The sequence below is a fragment of the Opisthocomus hoazin genome, chromosome 1 (assembly GCF_030867145.1).
Source record: "Opisthocomus hoazin isolate bOpiHoa1 chromosome 1, bOpiHoa1.hap1, whole genome shotgun sequence".
Classification (NCBI taxonomy): Eukaryota; Metazoa; Chordata; class Aves; order Opisthocomiformes; family Opisthocomidae; genus Opisthocomus; species Opisthocomus hoazin.
Genome location: NC_134414.1, coordinates 149,824,708 through 149,847,138, shown reverse-complemented (window position 1 = coordinate 149,847,138; position 22,431 = coordinate 149,824,708). Strand labels below are relative to the sequence as shown.

The following is a 22,431-nucleotide window of genomic DNA, read 5'->3' as shown; positions in this document are numbered from 1 at the left end:
CTGGAACTTTTCACACCATCCTTACTCCCTACTGTGAAGCAGAACAAAACACCCTTTGTAAAGGACTCTCCATTAGCATAGAAATTGTTTCTTCCACTGCAAGCATTTTCCTGCTTTTAGGCTAATTAGTTAGGCAGTTTGGTATGTATAAACTCAAAATAAAATGAATGCTCATGTGTATGTACACTGCAATTCACAGGGGTAGTAATGGATTAGGCATGCTGATTTGTTAATTTCCTTTCACTCAGTACTGTTGCCTTAAAACTGTTTCACATTTCTGATCCTTCTGATTCTTGCTTCCCTCTCTTCCTAGGCAGTACATGGTGCTGCTGCCCTTTCTGATACACACGGATTCTCCTGAGAAAGTCTGCGTTCAGCTGACCCACCTGAATGAGTCTGTGACGCTGAGTGCCACACTCGAGTATCAAGGGGAAAACAGGAGCTTGATTGATGATGTGGTGTCAGAGAAGGACGTGTTCACCTGCATCCCTTTCTCTGTGAGTATCTCATCTGCGTGGGCTGGTCCCTTGTGTTTACTGACGTCACGCAGTAGATCTAAAGAGTTCAGAAATGAGAAAAAAGACACATTGCAATCAGAGAATTCTAAGCTAAGCCAAACAAAAAAAAGAATTTAATGTGGAAAATTGACTGTGGCAGCCTTATGAGGAATAATTTTCCACCATTATAAAATTCTGTGTCCCACATGATATTTGTGTGCATGCAGGGCTTAGACAACTCTTTTGGGATCCTTCATCCTAGAACTTTGACTGACAGAACACACCCCATGTTTGTTTGATTGGTGTAAGCCTCAGAGGAAAAATAGGGAAGTAGAATAAGAACTGTAGAAGCTGGGGAATGGTTAAAGACAGTGAGGTCCATGAGGTCATTTGTCTGCTTCTGGAGCTTATTCACGACTGTTTACTGCAGAAGGCTCGTTGATCAGTAATGTAAGCAACCAGTCCCACCCCCTAAATAATGAATCTGGATTGATTTCCATTTTGATAAATCATAGGATAGAACAAAATCAGATTCAATGTTTCTGTAAGGAAAGTATATAAATGAAGGAAGGGAAGAGACTTCCAGTATTGTAAGGAGAGGAAGAAGCAGCATGGAGAAAACTCAGGGAAATGGAGGTCTATCATTGCAACAATTCCTGAAGGAAAAAGAAAATTTTCTTGAGACAGAGGAGACAAGCCCTCCAAGTTCGCGTCAGAAAATCATGTTTTTCTCTTGCTTCCAGCACTGAGTCTTTGATGTCACTTTAGGAAACTTTCAGACCTAGCTAATACTCTGTCCTTCGAAGGCTCGGTGCAATGTGCTGAATCAGTAAAGCAGTTATCCTCTTCATTTTCCTTAGCTTCCAAAATCCAATAGCACATCAGTGGCATTTCTCACTGTGATGTTGAAGGGGGCAACACTGCAGTTCACGAGCCGCAAGTCGGTGCTGGTCAAGAATCCTGAGAGCTTGGTCTTCGTCCAGACAGACAAACCCATCTACAAGCCCGGACAGACAGGTACAGGGAATTGGGCTGGTGTTGACTCTGACAACAGAAAACCTTACGGGCTTCATTCCCCAGAGACCCATACTTTTATTAAAGTTTTCAGACTTCTTCATGGAGAGGAGTTAAAGCATTCAGTGAATCTTATTTCTGTCAGCTGAGATCTAAGGCATGTGGTACCTTGCCCATTCCTATTCTCCATCCTCCAGGCACAGCATCTCAGCCAGATGTAGGCACAGGCTCAGATTCATTCTCCTCAACTAGAGGCACGAATCTGGGGTGACTTCAAAGCATAGTCTCCCTTGGCTGCACCTGAATCAACAAAGCAGGACAGGCACTCCCAAGGGACAATTCAGTTCAGGCAAGACCTGATTATCCTTCTAAATTTATCGGCCTCTCACCATCTGCCAGAGAAAGAGCCTGAAGTAATTGCTTCCGTAACTTAGAGATCTCAGTTCAGAGCCTGTTGATCCGTGGAATGAATCTGAGTTATAAATTATTGAAACACTGACGTTTCCCGGTAATGGCTACAATTTTAACAGTGGAATTTCCTTCTTTTCCGTTACACCCTTCAGTTCTGTTTCGGATCGTCTCTCTGGACAAAGACTTCTACCCGCTGAATGAGAAGGTAGAGCCATACTTCTTTGTTGTTAACCGGAAGGCTTAATTCCCAATTAACACCATTACTGGCATCATCCAGAACCACTGAAGACAGCCTTTAAAGTATATGATCCTTTCTTACTCACACCATCCTTGACCTATTCTATATCCTGTCCGAGGACACACTCCACCTGTCTCTTAAGAAAAAGAAAAACAGATCCCCTTTTTCAAAGGGATGTAGGTGTTTAAAGCCAGACTTACAAAGGAATGTATGTGGCTAAGCATGCAGGCAGAGTTCTTACTATTTAAAAAAATGGATGGGACAGGTTTCCATGGAAAGTGACAGACGTGCAGATGTTTCTGACAGTGCTTAGAGGCACTAACCACATGCTCAGAGGCAGAGAGAGCAGCATGATGAGGACATGGTTTTAAGGAACTGGTCAGGAGTGTAAGTCTACCATTTAGCTTATTTGGCAGTCAGTTCCTCATGGAGACATGCTCTTTGAAAACTCTTACTTCATCACATTTTCATACTGTGGTAAGACAAAAAGTTGAGGCTCTAAAATACTATAGAAGAGATTCCCTTAAGCATCAAGAACTAAGGAAACAGAGCAAGCACAGAAAAGGAAGAACCCAAAGGACTTCTTAGAAGGTTGTTCTTCTACCCTTCAGTCCAAATTTGGAAAGTACTTCCATCCATATGTAACTAATATTTCTAACTCTGATTTTCCTTTGTTCTTTCCCCACAGTTTCCGTTTGTCTATGTTCAGGTGAGTGGATAACTAAATGTCTATTATTTCAGCAGAATGTGCAGGCATAGGGGTAGTAGTCTCCAGCAGTGGTGTTTTCAGGCTGAGGTGCAAGGGAAGAAACATGGACGTGCGACCTTCTTCCTTTGTGTAAAGGAAGGCTGGGTAGCTGGCCATCAAAATAAGTTCCAAGAATGGGTCTTTGATTGAGGAAAGTGATGTAGGACGAAATAGTTAACTAGTGCAAGCCATGCTGTGAACAGAATTCTACTTGCCTGACGGTCATATCAGAATGGCTTATTCCTCTTCCCAAGCAGAACTAAGATTTTCTGTCTGCCAACTGTGGTTGAAACCACAAACAGCATTAAACAAACTAGCAAAGCTAAAGAAGCAAAATTATGTAAGTAGAAGTCCCCTGTCTCCTCAAGCATGCCCTTTTTTGTCTCTTTTTTTAAAATGGTTGAACTTTAGTGACAGACAAAAGTTAATAGGAAGGATGCTTCTGTCAAAGGTTCAGTACTAACTTTTTCAGCTGAGAAACCAGAATTTACAATTATTATCTGGGACATCTTCTAGTGGAAAACTGATGGGAAGGACCCAGCTACAGACCCTGAAGCCATGATAGCAGCACAAACAGTGATGAAATTAGTGTGCACAGAAGTTCAGTTGGTTAGTGTGATTATGGTCCTACGTAGTCAGTCCTGTCATTGCTCCTTGCTGCTTGGGGTTGCTGTCTCCATTCTGCACTCTCTCTCTCTAGAGCTGGGGGCATTGTCATAACAGAGGAGGCAGAAGGTGGGCCAGAAACAGGCTATGCTCCTCTTTTCTACCCTCCCATCAGAGTACTGTCACTCTCTCTTGTCCTTAGCAAACAGAGCTGCAGAGCTGGTGGGCCACTGGCAGGCTGTGAATATTTTGAGAAAGAAGAGTGAGAGAGTGTGTGGTGTGGGATAGTAGGTGGAGGAGAGCATCTCAGAACTACCTTCTGCTGATGCTTTCCCATGGGGTTGTAGAGTAGGTCACTTCCCTTGCAATGAGATGATACTCTTGATATTCTTGAATTCCTCTTCCAAGGAAGTGGGGTGGTGTCCCTCACAGTAAGTGGTGAGCTTTTCAGCAGAGTTGAAACATGACCACGAAGAGGATTTCGCCAGAGCCATGGAATATGTTTTACTGACTGTGCCTTCCGCCCGGGGTGCTGCTTGGGATGAAGGCCCCCTGTTCTGCCCCCTGACTGGTGACCTCCAACTGGGAGTTGTCATTCACATCCCCTTTTCCCTAAGCCCTGAGATAAAATCTCAGTGAAGTAAATGCACACAGTCACATACCTATCTAGAGTAAATAGACTTTTGGTGACAGCCAAGGTACAATGCAAAGAGCAGGCAGAAGATGAAAGACTGTAAACATTAACCATCCTGCTGAGGAGCCCGGAACGGGTGCATCAAACTACGCAGCACCACTGTGTTGGTTCGGTGACTTCTACAAGACATTTGGGGCTGAGCGGATGAATTTGGAGCACAGCCGATTGACAGGCCGTTCATAATGAGCAATGCTCAGCTGTAGCAGTGCTGAGATTTCAGGTCCACCATTAGGAGCAGGAGGAGACAAGAAGAGAGAGCTCTCAGCTGGATGCAAATATATGTGATATCCTTTCCTCTGTTCCTGTCCCCACTCCCCCACCCCACCACAAGCTTTGGAATCTTACACAGGTACATTTCTCAGTCCTATAGATAGATCAGGTGTCACATTCCAGGTTATGCACTGGTACTCAGTCTCTGTTCCAGGCATGGAAAAAGAGACTTTTAGCAGGCTGTATAGCAAGTGAAGGAGACTGAAACTTCCCTCCTTTCTCCCTGTGCTCCTCTCACTCCTGCTGTCCATCTCTTCATCTTGTTGCCTTGCCAGTCTGTCCTCCCCAGCTTCCTGGCCCCATCCTTCATAAGCATGCAGGTAGAGCTGAGGGGGAGATCACACAGGACCTCCAGGGTTAAAAAGATTTCTTGCATGCTTGTTTTGCAGAATTGACATGTAAATGCTCACAGATCGTCACAGATTACTGAATAATGACAGCCAGGCATTTCCCACCCAGGATGTGTACATACTGGGCGCTCCACTGCTCTGTCCCTGGGAGCCTTCTGTACTGCCTTGTGACTCTGAGTTGTCCTCACCTGCAGGATCCCCAGAGAAACCGTGTGTACCAATGGCAAGGGGTGGAACTAGAGACCGGCCTTACGCAGCTCTCCTTCCCTCTCACCTCAGAGCCCATCCAAGGCACCTACAAAATAGTCGTGCAGAAGAGCTTCTCGTCCTATGTGAAGCACTCCTTCACAGTGAAGGAATATGGTAAGGTATGGGCTGCAAGTGGGACTGACAGCAGTGCCTTTTACTGTGACTTTGGGGTTTCCTAGGAATGGCATGGAGAAGGGAGGGACTGAAGAGATAGGCAATGGGGTTCAGAGGGGCTGACCCAGAAAGTGCTATCAGAGATGGTTGCTCACTTTAAGGTGTCTCTGCAACCTGCCTGAGATTGTATTTGCTCATAGTGCTCTCGGGAGTACAGGGTCTGACAGGCTTCCTGTGCATGGCTTGTGACACCAATTTCAGCTGACTTTGTTTTAGTTGCTTTCCAGTCCAGCAGCTTGTTGCAAGTAGCACTACATACAGAATAAAAGATGACAATATTTTGGTGACCCTGTTTTGCCTCTCTCATCATCTGCATCAGTTCCATTTCTCCACTTGTAGTCCTCTCTCTTTTCCATCTTCTTCCTTGTTTCTACAAAAGCTTAGAAAATATGTTTGGTAGAAAACTTCAGTTTGAAGAAGAACACCCCACAAATGTTACAAGCAGATGAAAACAATCTGGTAGCAGAGACTGAGTAAGGAGGAATGTGCTGCCCCAGGGAGCAGTCTAACCCCTAGTTCTGTAACGAACCTTCCCAGTTTGTAGACATGTACTCTGGCTAGGCTGTGTGTGCCTGAGGAGGCTGCTAGGCTGTGCTCCGTGCTCCTGGGCTCCCACCCGCTGTACATGGAGACAGAATGACCACAGCCCGTTGCTCAGAACCTGCTGTTTCTGGAAAACACAGGGTGCAGACCCAAAGAAGACTGTCACTGCAGTCCATGGGAGCTGGCCTATTTCACTCAGAGTAGGCACGGTGGCTAGTATGAACATGGTGAATAATTTCAACAGAAACCAGGTTATACACTTTGGCCTGCCATAATGACAGATGGGCTATGCCTCCTCCCACAAAGATCATCCTGAATGCCCCCCAAAATCAAAGATGTACGTCCCTTTCTTAGCCTCACACTAAACTCGGTTTTCTTTTATTTGTTCTTTAGTCTTATTCCCATGAATCTTCCTTGTTGCTAATTTTCTTACAGCCTTTTGAGGAAATGTGCCCTGGAGTTGAAACATTGAGCTCTACCTCCCATCCTAGCAGCAAATTTATGTCTAAACTGTATAACCTAGGGTTGCTTTCCAGTTCTCGGGTCTGGGTGTGCACCCTCCCCACTCTTCTTTCCTTGCACTGTGAAAAAGCCCTCAGGTGTACAGCCTGCAAGCAGGCCATGACAGGCTGCCGTCCAGTCCTGGGCTTGAGTAGTTGCGGGCTTAGGGTTGCAAGAGGCAATATGGGAAGAGGGATATAACTTAACACTCAGGAGCAAAATATACCATTTCCTTGCCACCCTTTATATCAGACGTTGTTGCTGCCTCGTCCACTTGAAAATACAGACCTGAGAGTCTGTGGCTAGATTCCCTAGAACTGTCTGGACATGCAGGACAGTTTCATATGTTACATGTTAGTGACCCTAACAGCAGCTTGGGATCTCCAGAGCAGTAAGAAACAGACCGAGAGTATCAATAATTCAAACCATTTCAATGTGGTAAATGACACATGTGGTGAATGTGCTACTCCAAGTCTTAGTTGCAAATTATGTATTGTGAAACATGGAACACAACACATAGGACCAGTGTGTCCTTCTGAATGGGCATATGTAAGGGATCTATACAGCTGTCTTGTGCCAATGGGATCCCATGAGCATGTGCTGCAAATGAGGGAAGGTAAGGGCTACAACCCTCCTCAAATTCCCTTTAAATCCAAAAAGGTGGTGAAGGCTGAGAAAACCTAGGGAAGGGGTTGCAAAGCTGTACTGCAGACCACAGAGAGCTAATGGTTCCTATTAAGATGATCCCAGCTCTGTGTTTGGGTTGCTGTGTAGTACACAGCTCTCCATCACTCTTCTCATATCAGGCTTTCTCTCTCCCATCTAGTGCTGCCCAAGTACGAGGTCCTGGTGAAGCTGCCCAAGGCGATCACTATCAAGGACACGGAGCTTCCAGTGTCCGTCTGCGGTCTGTGAGTCACAGAGCTGGAGTCAAATCTCTCTTGCTCATCCTTCACCCCTCCTTTCTGCTGAGGATGAAAAGAGCTGAGGAAGGCTTTTCATGCTTTTCTCAGACATCTAGTGCAGTCTTGTTCCACCCTATCAAACCCGAACCTGAACAAAGTAAAGGGTCTTCTCTGTGTTCTGTAGAAGATGATGCCAAACCAATCTGCAGCTCTCTCCTCCCAATTTACTGCACATTTTCCTTTTCTGTCTTTACATTTCTTCAGTTAGAGCTTCTCTGCCAATCCTGAATCCTCACATACTCAGAGATGTCAGATCAGACACTACTTAAACAGCTGGTGCAAACCCAGTGTTCTCATTTTAAACTCATAAATTGCTCCTCCTGAGCCCCTCGTTGCCTTTCTACTTCTTTATTGAACCCTCAGGAGTTTGTGATACAAGGATAGGCCTGGCTGAAACAATTTTCTGCAGACAGTCTTTTACTGCGTTCCTGCATAGGCCTCCCACCTAGAACAGATTCTAATGGATGATGGAAGAATCACACCATGGAAATGATGGAAACACAATCACTAGAATCATTAAAATATCATACGAGTCAGCCTTTAAGAAGAAGTACTAGGAAGTCATCCACAAAGGTCTTTAAGGAGATGTGTCTGAGTGTGACTCTGACTAATTGTCTCATCATCTAATATATTGTTTAACATTTTGTGATTGTAGGTACACCTACGGGAAACCTGTTCCTGGTTTGGTGAATGTCCAAGTGTGCCGGAATTTTTCCCATTCTGCTTCAAATTGTTATGGAAAAGAAGCAGAAGCTGTGTGTGAAGAATTCACTAGGCAGGTGAGTCCCAAGATTAAAATGTAGGGGTTTGTCTTATGGGTAATGGGCAATGTTGTCCAAAGGAGGCCAGACCTGTGACTGTTGTGAGAGAGTAGGACATCAGAGATAGCACTTTATCCAGGGAAAAGCAGATGTTCTCAGAGGAATGCATTCTTAAGAGGTGGGTCATTAAACTGGAAACCAAACTGATGAAGAAGACCCCACAGCTGAAATCCTGACCCCATTGAAACTAGTGACAAATTTCCAGTTAGCAGCTGCAATGTCCGTGATATTGATCCCCAAACTGAGAAAAGAATCTGTGAAGGAGTTTTGTAACTGTGGAACAGACTGGCAGGGAGCAGAGAGCAAAGAAGATGAGGAGATAACAAGAAGGAGGTATTGTATATGGGTCAAACACAGGAGAAAGGAGAAAGGGCAACAAGGAAAAGAGTGAAGACAACGGAAGAAACAGGAAGAAAACCAAAACTAAGGTAGGAGGGAGTTAACAAGGAAGCCAGTGCATGCCTTGGAGAAATGAGTGTCAGGTACCTCACAGAACACAGAAAATGTGTGGATGAAGCACTGGGAAACAGCCTATGAACAATTTCTGGTCTTGGAGACAACCCTAGAACATAAGGCTGTGATTTTGAGGGTGACAGAGCACTGGAACAGGCTGCCCGGAGGGGCTGTGGTGTCTCCTTCTCTGGAAATATTCAAATCCTGCCTGGACGAGGTCCTGTGCAGCCTGCTGCAGGTGACCCTGCTCCGGCAGGGGGGTTGGACTAGATGACCCACAGAGGTCCCTTCCAACCCCTACCGTTCTGTGATTCTATGACTTTGTGACAGACATGCATGTTGGGTTTGGGGTATCTATTCCTGTCCCACAAGGCACCAAATTTGTTCACAGAATTCCAATTTTCTCTCCAATTCCCTGCTTAGGCAGATGCCCGTGGGTGTGTTTCTGGTGTAGTAAGTACCAAGATATTTCAGCTCCAGCGCAGGGGATATGAGATGGGCATTGAAGTGCACGGCAAGATCACAGAAGATGGCACAGGTATGTATCACATGGAGACAGCAAAGTGAATGGCAGACCATAACAGGAGGGCCTGGAAAAGTTGAGGAAAGTGGAGTGACATGTCTAGAAATGCTGCTGTTCATTAATAATCCCTCTTTACTGTGCTCTCTCTCAGGAACAGAGATGACTGGAACAGGCTCCTGTGGAATCACATCTACCATGAGCAAAATCAGCTTTGACCTGCTGGACTCTCAGTACAGACCAGGGATCCCACTCTTTGGGAGGGTAGGGAACTTCTGAGACCCTGGACAATAAATGGCACAGCAACCTCACAAGTGCACAGTCCCATCAGTGTATGGATGACGTGGTCCACCTTCCTCTGCCTTTGCACAGGCAGATGAATTATTGTCAGTCAGGCCATTCTAACGGACACATGGCCCTGAACTCCTGGCAGTCAGCTCGGTAGAGAATAGGCTGCCTGTCGTTCAGACACCTGAGAATAACGTCAGGGAGCAGCAAGTGTGGGCTATTCCACAAGGGAACGCTATCCAGGTGCGAAGGGTGACCACAACACAGTTAGGCGTAGTAACCTCATCAACAAGGGCACAGTCCTACAGTACCCAACCAGAATGAGCAGAGCAGGGGTAGTGACATCAATAGGTTCTACCAACAGTCCAGCGATCGCCAGACAATGTGAGGTGATGATCAGGGCTGAGCTCAACCAAGGAAGTTCAGTTAACCAGATGGGAACAGCAGGAGAAAGAGCTGGGTGTAGGTCTACCTCCAACATAGCTTTAGTCAAGGACTGGGGCAAGGCACAAGCCTGAACTTAGAGCTTGAACCAAGAGGCAGATGATATGTGGCGGAGGTACCAGATGAAGGTGGCCAGGGGAATTAAAATCTGTTGAGGAACTTAGGGCTCTGACAGATAATTTCCCTGGGCCAGGCAGATTGTTTTGCTGAGAATTTTCTCAGTTGCAGCCTCAGACAACTCGGGACTCACCCCACACATTTCTACGTTCATGTCTTTTGTTCTTCTCTGTAAAAACATCCTGCCTGGCAAGGAGGAAAAGGAGGAAGGGTTTTAAGACTTGAGAATTGTTTTCTGTTTCTAGTCTAAAACCTGAAGTTTGTTTTTGCTCTGTTAGGTGAAGCTGGTAAATGGCACCAATGCTCCTATTGCCAATGAAACCATCATGATTTCTGTGGATGGAGACAGATACAAAGGGAATTACACTACAGATGAGCAGGGACAATCCTGGTTTTCCATAGACACTACCACCTTCACACAAGCTTCCCTGGAAATCCGAGTAAGTGGCAGAGACAGGGCAGGGGGACTGGGGTAAGCCTCTGTCTTGCTGATCATCGGGGAAAATACCTATCCATGGGTTATCAGTCCTTCTGCCAATCAGAACATAAAGCAAGTTTCTTGGCAGGTCTTCTCTGTATCTCCTGTGTGTGTTCTCTACCTTCTTCTAAGAGTGGGAAATGCAGAACATACCCAGAGCTTTTCTGTGAATTTTCATGTGACTTGTTACCTGGTTTTGGTCAGCTGTGAACTTTTTATTCTTCTTTATCAGGCTGATCATAAACCTGAACTGAACTGCTATGACAGCAGCTGGATCACACCTTCATATGAGCATGCCGTGCGTAGAATAAGTCGGTTTTACTCCGCCAGTAAGAGTTTCCTCAAAATTGAGCCAAAGCCTGAGACATTAAGTTGTGGCTTCCCCACGGAGATCCAGGTGCACTATATCTTCACACCAGAGGCCATAGGGGAGCAGAAGAAAATTGTCATTTACTATTTGGTAAGAATTATTTGTGGTTACTTTGATCTATGGCCACAGAGAGCACTGTGGCACATGTAGTTACCTTCCATGATGAGCAACCATAACACTGCTATATGGTCAGTCCTTAGCCAGTAATGGCAGCAAGAATTTGAAACTGAAAGAGTGGCCTATGGCAGCGGGATTTAAACGTATTTCCATAATGTTTCTTATGTTATCTTCTGTGTGCAGACATGGGTAAAGGGTACATGTTTATTAAGAAAAGAAGAGAGACAAAATGTTGATGGAGAGAGCATTGTCTTGAGTGCCGCATCCAAGACTCATTTCATAATACTCCACTCCCACTTTGCCCGATTCCAAATTGTCGTTCATATGTGGTCACAGCTCAGGACCCACCATCCTACAAGACGAAAGACAAGGAGGAAAGCAGTCTCCTACTGTTTTGTCCTTTAGTAGTCATCTGACCTCTGAAACTAAAGCAACACCTCTAACTACAGCACCAGAAAAGCCCAATAAGCTTAGAGCTTAGGTCGTATATCAGGCAATGATGAAAAGTTTGGGTTGCCACCAGTAACTGGAACAGACTATAACGCGCTGGCACTGAGAACCATGAATTGATTCATTTGGGAGGCAGAGAAGAGAGACTCCTTCAACTGTGACTGAACTGATCTGTCAGTTTTGCTTGGGAGAACAAGAAGAATCAGATGAATATTCAAATAGAACTTCTTTCCCCCTAAATTTGTTTTTCTGCTTTTCCCATTTAGTGACACTAGCAGAAGAGATGAGAGTAGCCTTGGATAACTAGAAGAAATCAGTGCAACAGACACTCCTGTTCTGATGAATTGTACAGAACATCAGGGACACTTAGACTGAGACTACAGAAAAGAGAACAGGAACCTGTGGTAGAGATGTCCATGTGCTTATTTTCAGGACTGCTAATAATAAATTGAAGCACAAGATTCCTGTTTATCACGATAGCCTGGAAAAGCTGGTCTTAAGTGTATACATACAGCATGTAACCAAACAGTGATGTTTTTCTAGGTCTGGATCCCAGATATTGAAATTAAAATATGGTGCTATGGAATAGATGTCCTACATGGCAAGTAATTATATAAAAAGTGGTTTTGATTATGAAAAAGGAAACTTTTTACAGAAATGAGGAAATTACAGTTAGCATTCAGGCTGTTGCTTAGGGCCTGACTTCAGGTACCTTATTCAAGCTCTTCTTATTTACAGCCTGTGCTCTTCTATTCTAACTCTGTGTGCGTTATGAAGCTAATCCTGATTAAATTTTTCTCCAAACTGTTTCACAATGCAACTGGGAGTGGAGTGAGGAGAACTTTTGATCATCAGTCTGATCCAAATTACTAGAAATGTGCATATGACCCCCAAACTTATGTGTGCTCAGAGGCAAAGCACATTTGAACAAAAGGGAAGCCAGGTCTGACCAACGAGGAAACACTGGTCTTCCTAGGATTGAATATTTCTGTCTCAAAAGACACAGTAAACTCCAGTCTGGCACTTGCCTAGTATCTTCTTGGTTTTGCTCACAGCTGGCAGTGCTATTCATACTCACACTCTACAGTTAACCCAGTGAACGTTCATTCTCCTTCCCTTCAACACCAGTAACAACAATTACAGAAAGGTCTCTCTGTCACACAGGTGATGGCCAAGGGAGGCATTATGTTAGCAGATACCCATGATCTGACTGTGAATCCTGGAGAGGGTAAGCAGAACTATGCACTTTCAGCATCTCTGATGATAATTTGGGGGCAGGAGGAATGTAGAGAAATTATTTCAATTTAAGCATTTAATGTTTGAATTGAAATGCATTCTGAAAATTAAATCTTTTTAAATGAAGTGGCTTGAGCTAGTTTTGTTTTCTCTGAGTTCTGTCAGGTGCTAATTTTTTGACCAGAAAATTTTATAAAATTCAGCAAAAAATCTGTCCTTTTTTCCTCAAACCAACACTTTCTGCTGACCACTCCATCCTATTCAGATTGTGGATGTTTACCAGTGTTGTGAGACTCACAGGTACAGTGAGCAAGAAGAAGAACTTGTCTTTTCTTTCTCTCTCTGATTTTCCTTCTTTTTTTTTAGTGTTGATTCTCCCTTATAAGCATGCAAACACATACATACTTATATTCTAACCAATACATTTAATTTTATTCATATAAATGTCCAAGGATTACACATTTTGGTAACTGAGGCTGGCTATGATACATCTTTAAAAGTCTTTCAACAATGAGACTAGGGAGACATTTTGGAAGTCTGTGAGAAGAAGTTGTGCTGCAGTGGATATAAACAGTATATGGAAGTAAAAGATCATGTGTGCTACATGTTCATAGAAAGTCCTGTATGCTCACTAGTAGTAGTGACTAAACTAACACCCTGGCTCATAACAAGAGATGTTCTATCACCTTTGTCCAGACTGTGACATGAAGCTTAGGCCCAGCTAGAAAGATTCTTTAAACAGAGGGGCATTTTCCACTGTGGTTGGAGCAACACTTTGGTGTTCCAGCTAAATGCTTGCTTAGCAATAACTTCTGAAAGTTGTTCTTTCAACCACTCTGCAATCTTGACTGCTGCCACCCATTACAACAGTCCCTTATTTCTTCATTTTTGTCCCTCATCTCTTTTTTGTAGACTGCAGAATATCTTGGAGCTTGAGGAAGAATGGGGTTGGGAACAGTAGGAAATTATGCCAGATGTTAACTGGAGAGAATCTAGAAGGCATGTTGAGGCCAACCGAACTCCTCCCATTTGGCTCTTATATGATCACTGTTTGAATGCAGGTGTCTTCAGCAGCAACAGCCATAGACTTTAGTCATGTATCAGTATTCCTGGCCCTGCTAACAAAAAGCATTCAGTATGAGTGAACTTGAGTTTTTTATCTGGGGAAAGCAAATGCATGTACTGGAACTTCTTGTATGTTGCTTAGCCTCTTTTCTCTCTGTTAGCTTATGGGACGTTTCAGTTGACCTTCCCTGTTGAGGCAGCAATTGCTCCCCTGGCACGGATGCTTGTGTACACCACTTCACCCAGTGGGGAAGTCATCGCCAGTTCAGCAGATTTCCAGGTTGAAAGTTGCCTCCCCAATAAAGTGAGTATATATTTATGCAAACCATGTTTGTCTCGTGGCCAGTAGTTCACTTATCAGTTCCAGAAGGGAAGCAGAATTCACAACAGGTTCATTAAATGGTCTGACCAGATGCTGACTGAGGATTGGTCACTGAAACTCCAGAAGAAGTTACAAAGCCATAACTGTAAGAAAGTGGAGCGGGACAGAGTAAGAAAGAGAACCACTGGTCATTATTAATGACACTGGTCAAAGCTGAATATATATTAGAAGAGCTGCAAGGCACAAGCAGAGCTCAGTTGACAAGGCTAGATGCTTCAGTATAATAGCATGTAACAGCACCTGGAAAAGGGGCTGCTTTAACTTCCTTTTGGGGTTGCAGGTCAGACTGAGTTTTGCACCCAAGGAAGGTCTTCCTGCCTCCAACACACGCCTGCAACTCCATACCACACCAAGGTCCCTGTGCGCCCTCCGTGCTGTGGACAAGAGCGTGCTCCTCATGAAGCCTGAAGATGAGCTCTCTCCCAGCTCTGTAAGTCTGCATTATTTCTGGTAATGAGAACTAGCTCTTCAACTACAATTAACACCACTGTGGACATGGGGCCATGTGTTTTTATAGCTGCATTCACTACACTTGTGTTTTAGAAGCTGGCTTTTAACAAAGGAGTGTTAAGTAGTGTCTGTGTCCCTGTAAGTGCTGACCTGCCACACTTTTGCCTGTTTGTTTGCATTTCCCCAGGTGTATGATCTTCTCCCACTGAAGGAAATCCGGGGCTATAGCTTCAAGGACTACTACCTGGAAGAAGACAATGTAAACCCTTGTGTGTCACTTGACAACAGGTTATTAAATGGATTCATCTACGTACCCATTTCTCCTGATGGCGAAGGTGATGCCTATGACATTCTCAAAGTAAGCTCCAGTCTTTTATTTTAATTTGTTATTCCTTTTCAGCATACAGTCTCCTCTCCTCTTCTCCCCTCTCCTGAAGGGCTTTTTAGTGAACTTTGCTTTGAGCTTGCTGACTTTGTGTGCAAGATAGTAAACAGTCTCAGGCCCTGCATCTGTGTAGCCCATCATTGGTACCCGAGTGCTTCTCTGAGCCATTAAAACTTTGAAGGGTCTCCTCATTGCTAGTAGAGATAGCTGTGAATGGGCTTAAGTAAAGAAACAGTGCTCAGAAGTGACTCCTGGTACAGTAATATTAGAAACTCTTCCCCAGTAGCGCATGTTCTCTCTCTATCGGGTGTAGATAGGTATTTAATAAAGTGTCAGTTACTTTGATAACCCACAAACTCACCTATACCCATCTAGAGAGTCCTCCACAAGACTTTTTGGGTACGCTCAGTCTAACACTTACCACACATGTCATTTTCACTCAGGCGGATGTCCTCAAGGTAGACCTGTGGCCTTAGCATTCCATCTGATCATGCCACGATTTAGCCTTAGGATGAGTATAACATGATAAAACCTCAACATGTGGGTTGAACCAATCTATCTGGCACTTATATACAGGCCTTTATTATTATGATTGATACCAGACATAAGTACATCTATTCTTGACATACTAAAAATAGTTTCTTTTCAAAACTGTATTTCCATATTTTTTGCTCTTCTTTTTCTTTGTTTACTAGGAATTGGGCTTAAAAGTCTTCACTAGCACCAAGATCCATAAGCCTGAAGTCTGCCAGCATTACCCAGGACACACGATGGAAAGGAGTTACGGTAGTTCTAGTATGAATATGTGCTTCATTTTACCTCCCACACAACTACCTAAAATTTACCGCCCTGCTTCTTTCCTTCCCTCTACTTCTTTGAATATTAATTACACCAGGCAGACCAGAGTTTCTTGTCAGATAATACTGACCTAATTCAGGATCACTCCCTTCCAGCCTCAGTCCTGAAATATGAAACTGATTCACCTCTGTCTGCTTATCCCCAGCTGGACAGATGTGCCTGGCTGGAACTGTGTGTGCTCTCTGACTCCAGTGACAGCCCCTACAGCAGGGATCCTGTAGGCACTGAGACGGTCTGCCTGCATTGGATGCACTGGGCCAGTACAAAGTAGTGGCTGTTTTCCATCAGATCCGAGCTATGGAAACCTAAAAAAGAAGTCTTTACTTCTACGTAGTCACATTCTAGCAATAACTAGAGGAACAGCTAGGGCAAAACTGGGCCAAGATAAACGAGAAGGTGGTACAGTTCTGTGGGTAGATATTTTACCACTGGGGGCTGAGAAATGTGGTTCTGTTCCCAGCTCTCCCACTCCCATGACTGTAAGAGGCTGGGTAGGTCACGTCACTTCTCTGCAACTTCAGTGATTATGAACATCGCATAGTGATATTAATTTTTTTTTTCTGAATAGTTCTGAGATTAGAAAGACTATATAAAACACTCTCACCTGTATCACTTCCAGTCATTGACTTTTCTGGTGCAGTATCCCAGCTTCTACTGAAAAATGACAGGTTTTGATCTGGTGATAGCTTCTAGCCCTCTATTCATAACAGATCAGGTCTTTGGTTTTGAAATGCAGGATTTGTCTTCGAAGCATAGCCTGAGACAACTGGCGGCTTTGGGAAGATATAACATCTTCTCAGGCTGATGGAAAACCTTTCATAAAGCAAGACACTATGCAACACTGTGAGAAAGCATCTCCCTGTTCTGGAACCATTTGCTTGCTAACGGCCAGAGATGTCAAGACCTATATTCATCTCAAAAGAATCTTAGAGGAGGGGAGGGCCAGGTGTAGCTTGTGTTTCTGGTCATGTATAAATACAATCAATTCTTCAAGTGAATTTAATAAACTGCGTGCAACAGTAATATCTGGAGGCAGTAAATTCCACATTTGACTCTGTGTTGCAATATAAATGTAGCCTCAATAACATCATCATCATTGGCTCTTTTGGCACTGCTGGCTTTGCTGGCAGTCGAGGACGAGTGCTCAACCACATCATATCTCTGTAAGAAGAGCAGCAACATCAGGAAAGATTAAATACTGAGATGGCAACAGAGAAACACATTTGTTTCCACTAGCCAAGGTTTCAAAGCTGTTCTTCCAATTTTAAAATTTTAGCTAAGAATAACCACTACCTGGAAGGAGAGTATCCTCCTGATTTAGAACAGAGTTTGACAGGTCTTTTCCTATCTTTCTGTCCTTGAACAAATTTTCTAGTCACTGCACTGAGTCTGCTTGAAAATTTGGACTATGAAATAACGGATCATATGGATGCTGGCAATCCTGTGGCGACCATCCGGAAGTACTTCCCTGAGACATGGATCTGGGACATAGTTTCAGTGAAGTAAGTGTTCATGGGAATGTAGAGTGTGGTCACTGGTTCAAAAACTTGGAAGATATTTAAGCCTCGATGGAATAATAGTATTTCAGTGACAGGGGTATTTCTAGTACACAGAGGGATTTTTCAGGGTCACTAAGTCTAGGATACTTTGGGAGAACATGCAAAAGCCAGTGCCCATATCCCAACTGGTCAGGAGTTTTCTGTCAGCTGGTGTTGTTCAGTAGGCTGAGAAAAACACAGATGATCACCAGAATATAACTGAAGTCTTGTTCTCCATGCCTCACCAGCTCTGAGGGAAATGCTGATCTAGATGTGACCATCCCTGACACCATCACCGAGTGGAAAGCCAACGCCTTCTGCACTTCGGCAGACACGGGCTTTGGCCTGTCCCCGACAGTGTCCCTCAGAGCCTTCCAGCCCTTCTTTGTAGAGCTCACATTGCCCTACTCTGTGGTGCGTGGGGAGGCCTTCACGCTGAAAGCCACCGTTTTCAACTACCTGACCGCCTGCATCAGGGTAAGAGACATTCATGACTTTGCTCAGTCTGACAGCTTAGGGAAAACTACAAATGGCCACTTACGGTTTCCTAAGCCAGATGACTGATATCTGACTATAATTTCGTATAGGTGTACGTAAGCAGGAGTTCTTGGTGTATTTAAGGAAGGGGGAATATGTTTTTCCGACAAAGTTTTGAAAGCTGCGTTTGATTCAGGACCTAAAGCTCTGCTGCTGAGGCGCCCAGCCTTGTCATTACAGATGTATATCATTGTCCTATAGAAATTTGAAACTTGAGTTATTCACAGACCACAGCATCATTGCATACCCACATGGAAACTCCAGGTTCACCAGGGTGGATATCTGTGTTCAGCCTTTAATCTCATCTCGTATAAACATCTCATAAAGTATCACACCAGATTTGCTGGAATATGCAGACTTCGTGTGATTTATTACATCTGCCCCGAAGACACAAGCAGAGCTATATAGCTTCACTATTCTTATCCAGATTCTTTCACCAACAAAAAGACAAGAGAGAATCTGGGAGGTGATTCGAACAAAATGTCACAAAAAGACAAGAGAGAATCTGGGAGGTGATTCGAACAAAATGTCAATCACCTGTGCTCAGTTTTTTTATAAATACCTATTTTTGTTCTAAAAGGAATGAAGCTGAAACAAGGAGGAGTGTTGATCCAGCCATTCCAATGCACTCTCATTCATTTCCCTGTCTTTCCTGTTTTGTTTGCTATTTTCAGGTTCCTTATTCCACTCTCTCTTGTTCCCTTACTAGCTCTCCCACTGCTAGTGTTTTACCTCTTCTCCTAACTAATGGTGAGAGGGGTCTTTAATTCATGGCTAAGTTTGTAGCCACTGCTTTGCCTTTACACACACAACTGGGTCATGCTCTCCATTTTCCCAGAATCGGTTTCCTTCCCAAAGACACACATCTTGTTCTCTACATTTACCTCCCTAATCTCTTACAGTTGTACACATCTCAGTCTTTTCCCACTTTATCACCCAGTCATTGCTCTGCAATACCCGTAAGTTTCTCAGTCCCACAGTATAGCCAGCTCCACTACCCATTTCCACGTAGTGTGCTGACTCCAGTAACCCCAGCTTCTCTGCAATTCCAAACTTCATGACGCCTCTTTGTACAACCGGCAGGTCAGCGTGTCTCTGGCTGAATCTACTCATTTCCTGGCTACACCAGTAGAGAAGCAGGAAGAATCCTACTGCGTCTGCACAAATGAAAGGAAAACTGTGGCTTGGGCAGTAACGCCAAGATCTCTAGGTAAGAGACTGGGCAAAACCAAAATGCTGGGATCAGATATCTGTGGGTGACATCAGACCTTTGGTGTGAGGAGCTGGGTGACTCCAAACCTGTCTGGAAGAACCTTGTCTATGCCAGAAGTGAGAAATCCAACACTGAGGTTGAGACGCTACGCTGGGATGCAGTTTCCAGGTCCTAAACAATTTCAGTGTTATGGGCCATTGTTTTCTTAACATCTGAAATCACAGATTCCTTTAAGGCATGCAAAGCACTCAGGCATTTTGGTTGCGGAGCTGAGAATGTCGTATCTTAATGTGGCTAAGTTTGAAATATTTTAATCAAAGCTTGCTTTCTCTGAAGCCTCTCAGAACAAGCCTGTTTGATTTACAAGACCTGCCCCTCCTCTACTCTTCTTGCTGATGGACCAACACCTGCTCAGGTGGCCATCATGAAGGAGGTGGCCTGGAAGGCTGCAGATGGATCAAGAGAAAACACTGTCTCGAGTTTAGTTCTCTTCTTGGAAAACCTTCTCTGTAATGCACCAGAGAGTGCCCAGCACAAACACAAACCCATGTTTCCCTGGCTCTGCCCAGCAGGGCTGGCTGACCCCTGTTTCCTCCAGGGCAGGTGGAGTTCTCAGTGAGCACTGAGGCCCTGCAGGACCAGCAGCCCTGCGGGAACACCATCGTGGAGACCCCTGAGAAAGGGCGGAAGGACACGGTCATCAGGCAGCTGCTGGTGGAGGTATGTGGGCTGCTGAGTTTGCTGGCACAGAAAAGTAATAATAATAATTTCATGCTCCACAGCAACAGTTGCTGTATGATAAAGGTTTTCCATTTTAGCCATGATAGTAGCAATAATGGCTTGTGTGACTGTAATTCTGCATGCTTTTATAGAAGAAGCATTGATAAATCTCACACAGGCCAAGAGAGCCCATAACTCATAAGGTTTCTGTCTCTTAGTAAAAACAGGGTATTACATTACACAGTGGGACAGAAATAATAAGGCAGGCAATAATGACAGGTTTGTCCCAGACACATCATTGGGGAGATAAATGAGAACTCCTTGGTTTTACCTGTAATAAATCACAGGGAAAGGTCGTAAATGGAAGACTTGCCAGAAACCTTCTGCGTCTCCTCCAGCACATGTCCAGTACTCTGGAATATGGAACAGTCACCACAATCTACAAATATTTCCAAACAAAACTAACATCATTGTTTTGAATTGTTCTTATTACACTTTTAAGAGTGTTTGAAACAGTATGAACTTTTTATTTTTGCATTCTTTTATACATTTTTTTTCTTAAGCAGTGTTTCACAATGATAAAACCACAGCTTTTCCCATGATAAATAGCCACTCATAAAATTAATCCACAGTATAAGACTCCCTGTGATATTAATAGCACAGATTACGAGCTTGTTGTATAGTGAAATTTATATAATATCACATGTCATAATATTGTCAATCTTACGCATGACAGGTAGGTATAATGATATTTAACAAAATTAAGTCAGGAGGAATATATATCATTGCAACTCCTCCTTACTTTGCAGACATTCCAATTTTCAGTAAGGCAGAGCTAGGATTCGTGTAATATGTAACTTCAGAAAATGTTTTGCTAACCTGAATGTAATGATGGAACAACAATCCATCATGTTAGGCTGCTCTTATTTTCCTATTTATTTCTCTTACTTATAAATTAAACTGATGTCATAGTGCATTTCATGTATCAGGGCACAAATAACTGTTTAATATTTCAGAAAAACTTCCTAATTTCATATATTCCTTCAAAAAAAGGGTGTTTATTTTGTTCTTTGAAGATACTGGAAGCTCAGAACTGTAAAGTCTTTTCTCCCTGGTGGCGGGGGAGTGAAAATAACTGAATGAGCATTAAAATTGCTTCTGTCAGGGTGTCTGGGAGATTACTGGTCTTATGCTGTTATTGTAATGAGGTAATTAATCTACAGCAAGCCCTGACTGGATAGAATCAGAGATTAGCGTCCAGGGCTGAACAATTAATTAGCGGGGGTGGATACCGTGTAACTTGCTTGGGGTGGAGCTGCCTTGTCCCAAACGCATGGAAGTCCGGATCCCGGGCACAGGCAGTGTGTCCCGGGGAGAGAGGAGGGGTGTGCCAGAGCCCCTGCGCGTCCTCTTGCCCCTCCGGAAACCCAGCCTTGCTCAGGGCTTGTTGGGAAACAGGATGTGTTTTTTCACCCAGGAATTTCTCAGCTGGAAGGGAAAATCTTTCAAATAGTTACAGTTCTAATTTCCTGTTGCAATGTTCAAAATCAAACAAACGAAACAATGGATTTCTCATGTAATTGCATTTCGGAATGACATACTGAAGCAAACAAGAAGGTGCCTTTTCAAACAGAAGCGTTTAGCTCTGTCGTAGCTTATCCTAAAAGCTTTTCCTTATTTCTTTTTTTTTTCCCCTACTCTTTTATTCTTTCTCTGTCTTTTCATACCGAAGAATGAGAGACAATGTATTTTAACTGTGTGAGAAAGTGAAGGTAATACCATTGTTTACATGCTGGAAAAAATTTTCAGCTGGCAGAAGTTGGGAACCAGTAATGAAGCAATGGGAGCTCTCCTATTAGGAGGTTAAAAAAAAATTGATGCAGGGATCTCACTGATATAATCTCTAGCAAAATATGTTTTCTATTTGATTCCCGCGTTTTATGCAGAATGTTTTCGACCAGCTCAACAGAAAACAGGACTGCTCTGCTTACTTCAAAAATTAGGCTAGAAATTTTTGAAACAGAGGGATACAATCACCCGTTCATGTATTTAAATTTTGGGTGTTCTAGTGTGTCACTTGTGGGTGCCTTGGAGTGCTCTAGTTGCCACCCGCCAAAGCTCTCGCACTCATACCCTACCGGTGTCCCAGACACTCAGCCGTCACCGCAGCCTGATGAGTTCTGCTCGACTGGGCCAAGGTGGGAAGCGCCTTGGAAGACAGAGCCTCAGGGCTTTATTAGCACTCTCGGTAACATCATCTCGCATGTTATCTGCATTGCAACCTGCGAGGCTGCAGGGCCTCTCTCAGGAATAAGAAGGGAAAGAACATGTATTACGTTTCGTGTTTGTAATTAGCCAGTATGTAATAGTCCTCAATTATTCTCAATTTAGCACACGGAGGAAAAAACTTTGTAAGCAATTTCTAAAGACTTTTCAGTATAATTAAGTTATTACCACAGGAGAATTTATAAGTGTTTAATTTTCTTAGACTCCCTTTCAGTTTCCCTCTTGATATTTATTGCTTTTCTTTTTTGTCGTTGTTTCTCATTTTTTGATTTTTTCTCGTTTTTTTCCCCAAGCCGGAAGGGACTGAGGTGGAAACCACCTACAACTCTGTGCTCTGTGCATCTGGTAAGAGTCTTTTGCTTTGTAAGACTTTCTTTGCTGAGGTAGAAACTAGAAACAAAGGGAGAAGACAAGATGTGCAAATGCTCTACTCGGAGAAGAGA

The 22,431-nt window shown here is 43.7% G+C and overlaps 1 protein-coding gene across 2 annotated transcripts in view; it reads left to right on the top strand.

The window, feature by feature from the left end:
- LOC104336122 (alpha-2-macroglobulin) overlaps nt 1-22,431 on the top strand; it is a 41,967-nt gene that overhangs the window by 4,893 nt on the left and 14,643 nt on the right. Inside the window, exons 2-22 of one of the 2 annotated variants that reach the window (XM_075441342.1) lie at nt 314-497; nt 1,358-1,514; nt 2,075-2,127; nt 2,849-2,869; nt 5,023-5,191; nt 7,122-7,206; nt 7,916-8,039; nt 8,958-9,072; nt 9,209-9,318; nt 10,182-10,343; nt 10,614-10,841; nt 12,483-12,546; nt 13,781-13,923; nt 14,282-14,431; nt 14,639-14,809; nt 15,532-15,622; nt 17,070-17,196; nt 17,481-17,709; nt 18,853-18,979; nt 19,581-19,702; nt 22,282-22,333. In XM_075441342.1, coding sequence (XP_075297457.1) covers nt 314-497; nt 1,358-1,514; nt 2,075-2,127; nt 2,849-2,869; nt 5,023-5,191; nt 7,122-7,206; nt 7,916-8,039; nt 8,958-9,072; nt 9,209-9,318; nt 10,182-10,343; nt 10,614-10,841; nt 12,483-12,546; nt 13,781-13,923; nt 14,282-14,431; nt 14,639-14,809; nt 15,532-15,622; nt 17,070-17,196; nt 17,481-17,709; nt 18,853-18,979; nt 19,581-19,702; nt 22,282-22,333 — 2,684 coding nt within the window. Of the gene's footprint in view, nt 1-313; nt 498-1,357; nt 1,515-2,074; nt 2,128-2,848; nt 2,870-5,022; nt 5,192-7,121; nt 7,207-7,915; nt 8,040-8,957; nt 9,073-9,208; nt 9,319-10,181; nt 10,344-10,613; nt 10,842-12,482; nt 12,547-13,780; nt 13,924-14,281; nt 14,432-14,638; nt 14,810-15,531; nt 15,632-17,069; nt 17,197-17,480; nt 17,710-18,852; nt 18,980-19,580; nt 19,703-22,281; nt 22,334-22,431 lie in introns of both variants that reach the window. The other variant, XM_075441333.1, reaches the window with a different exon arrangement.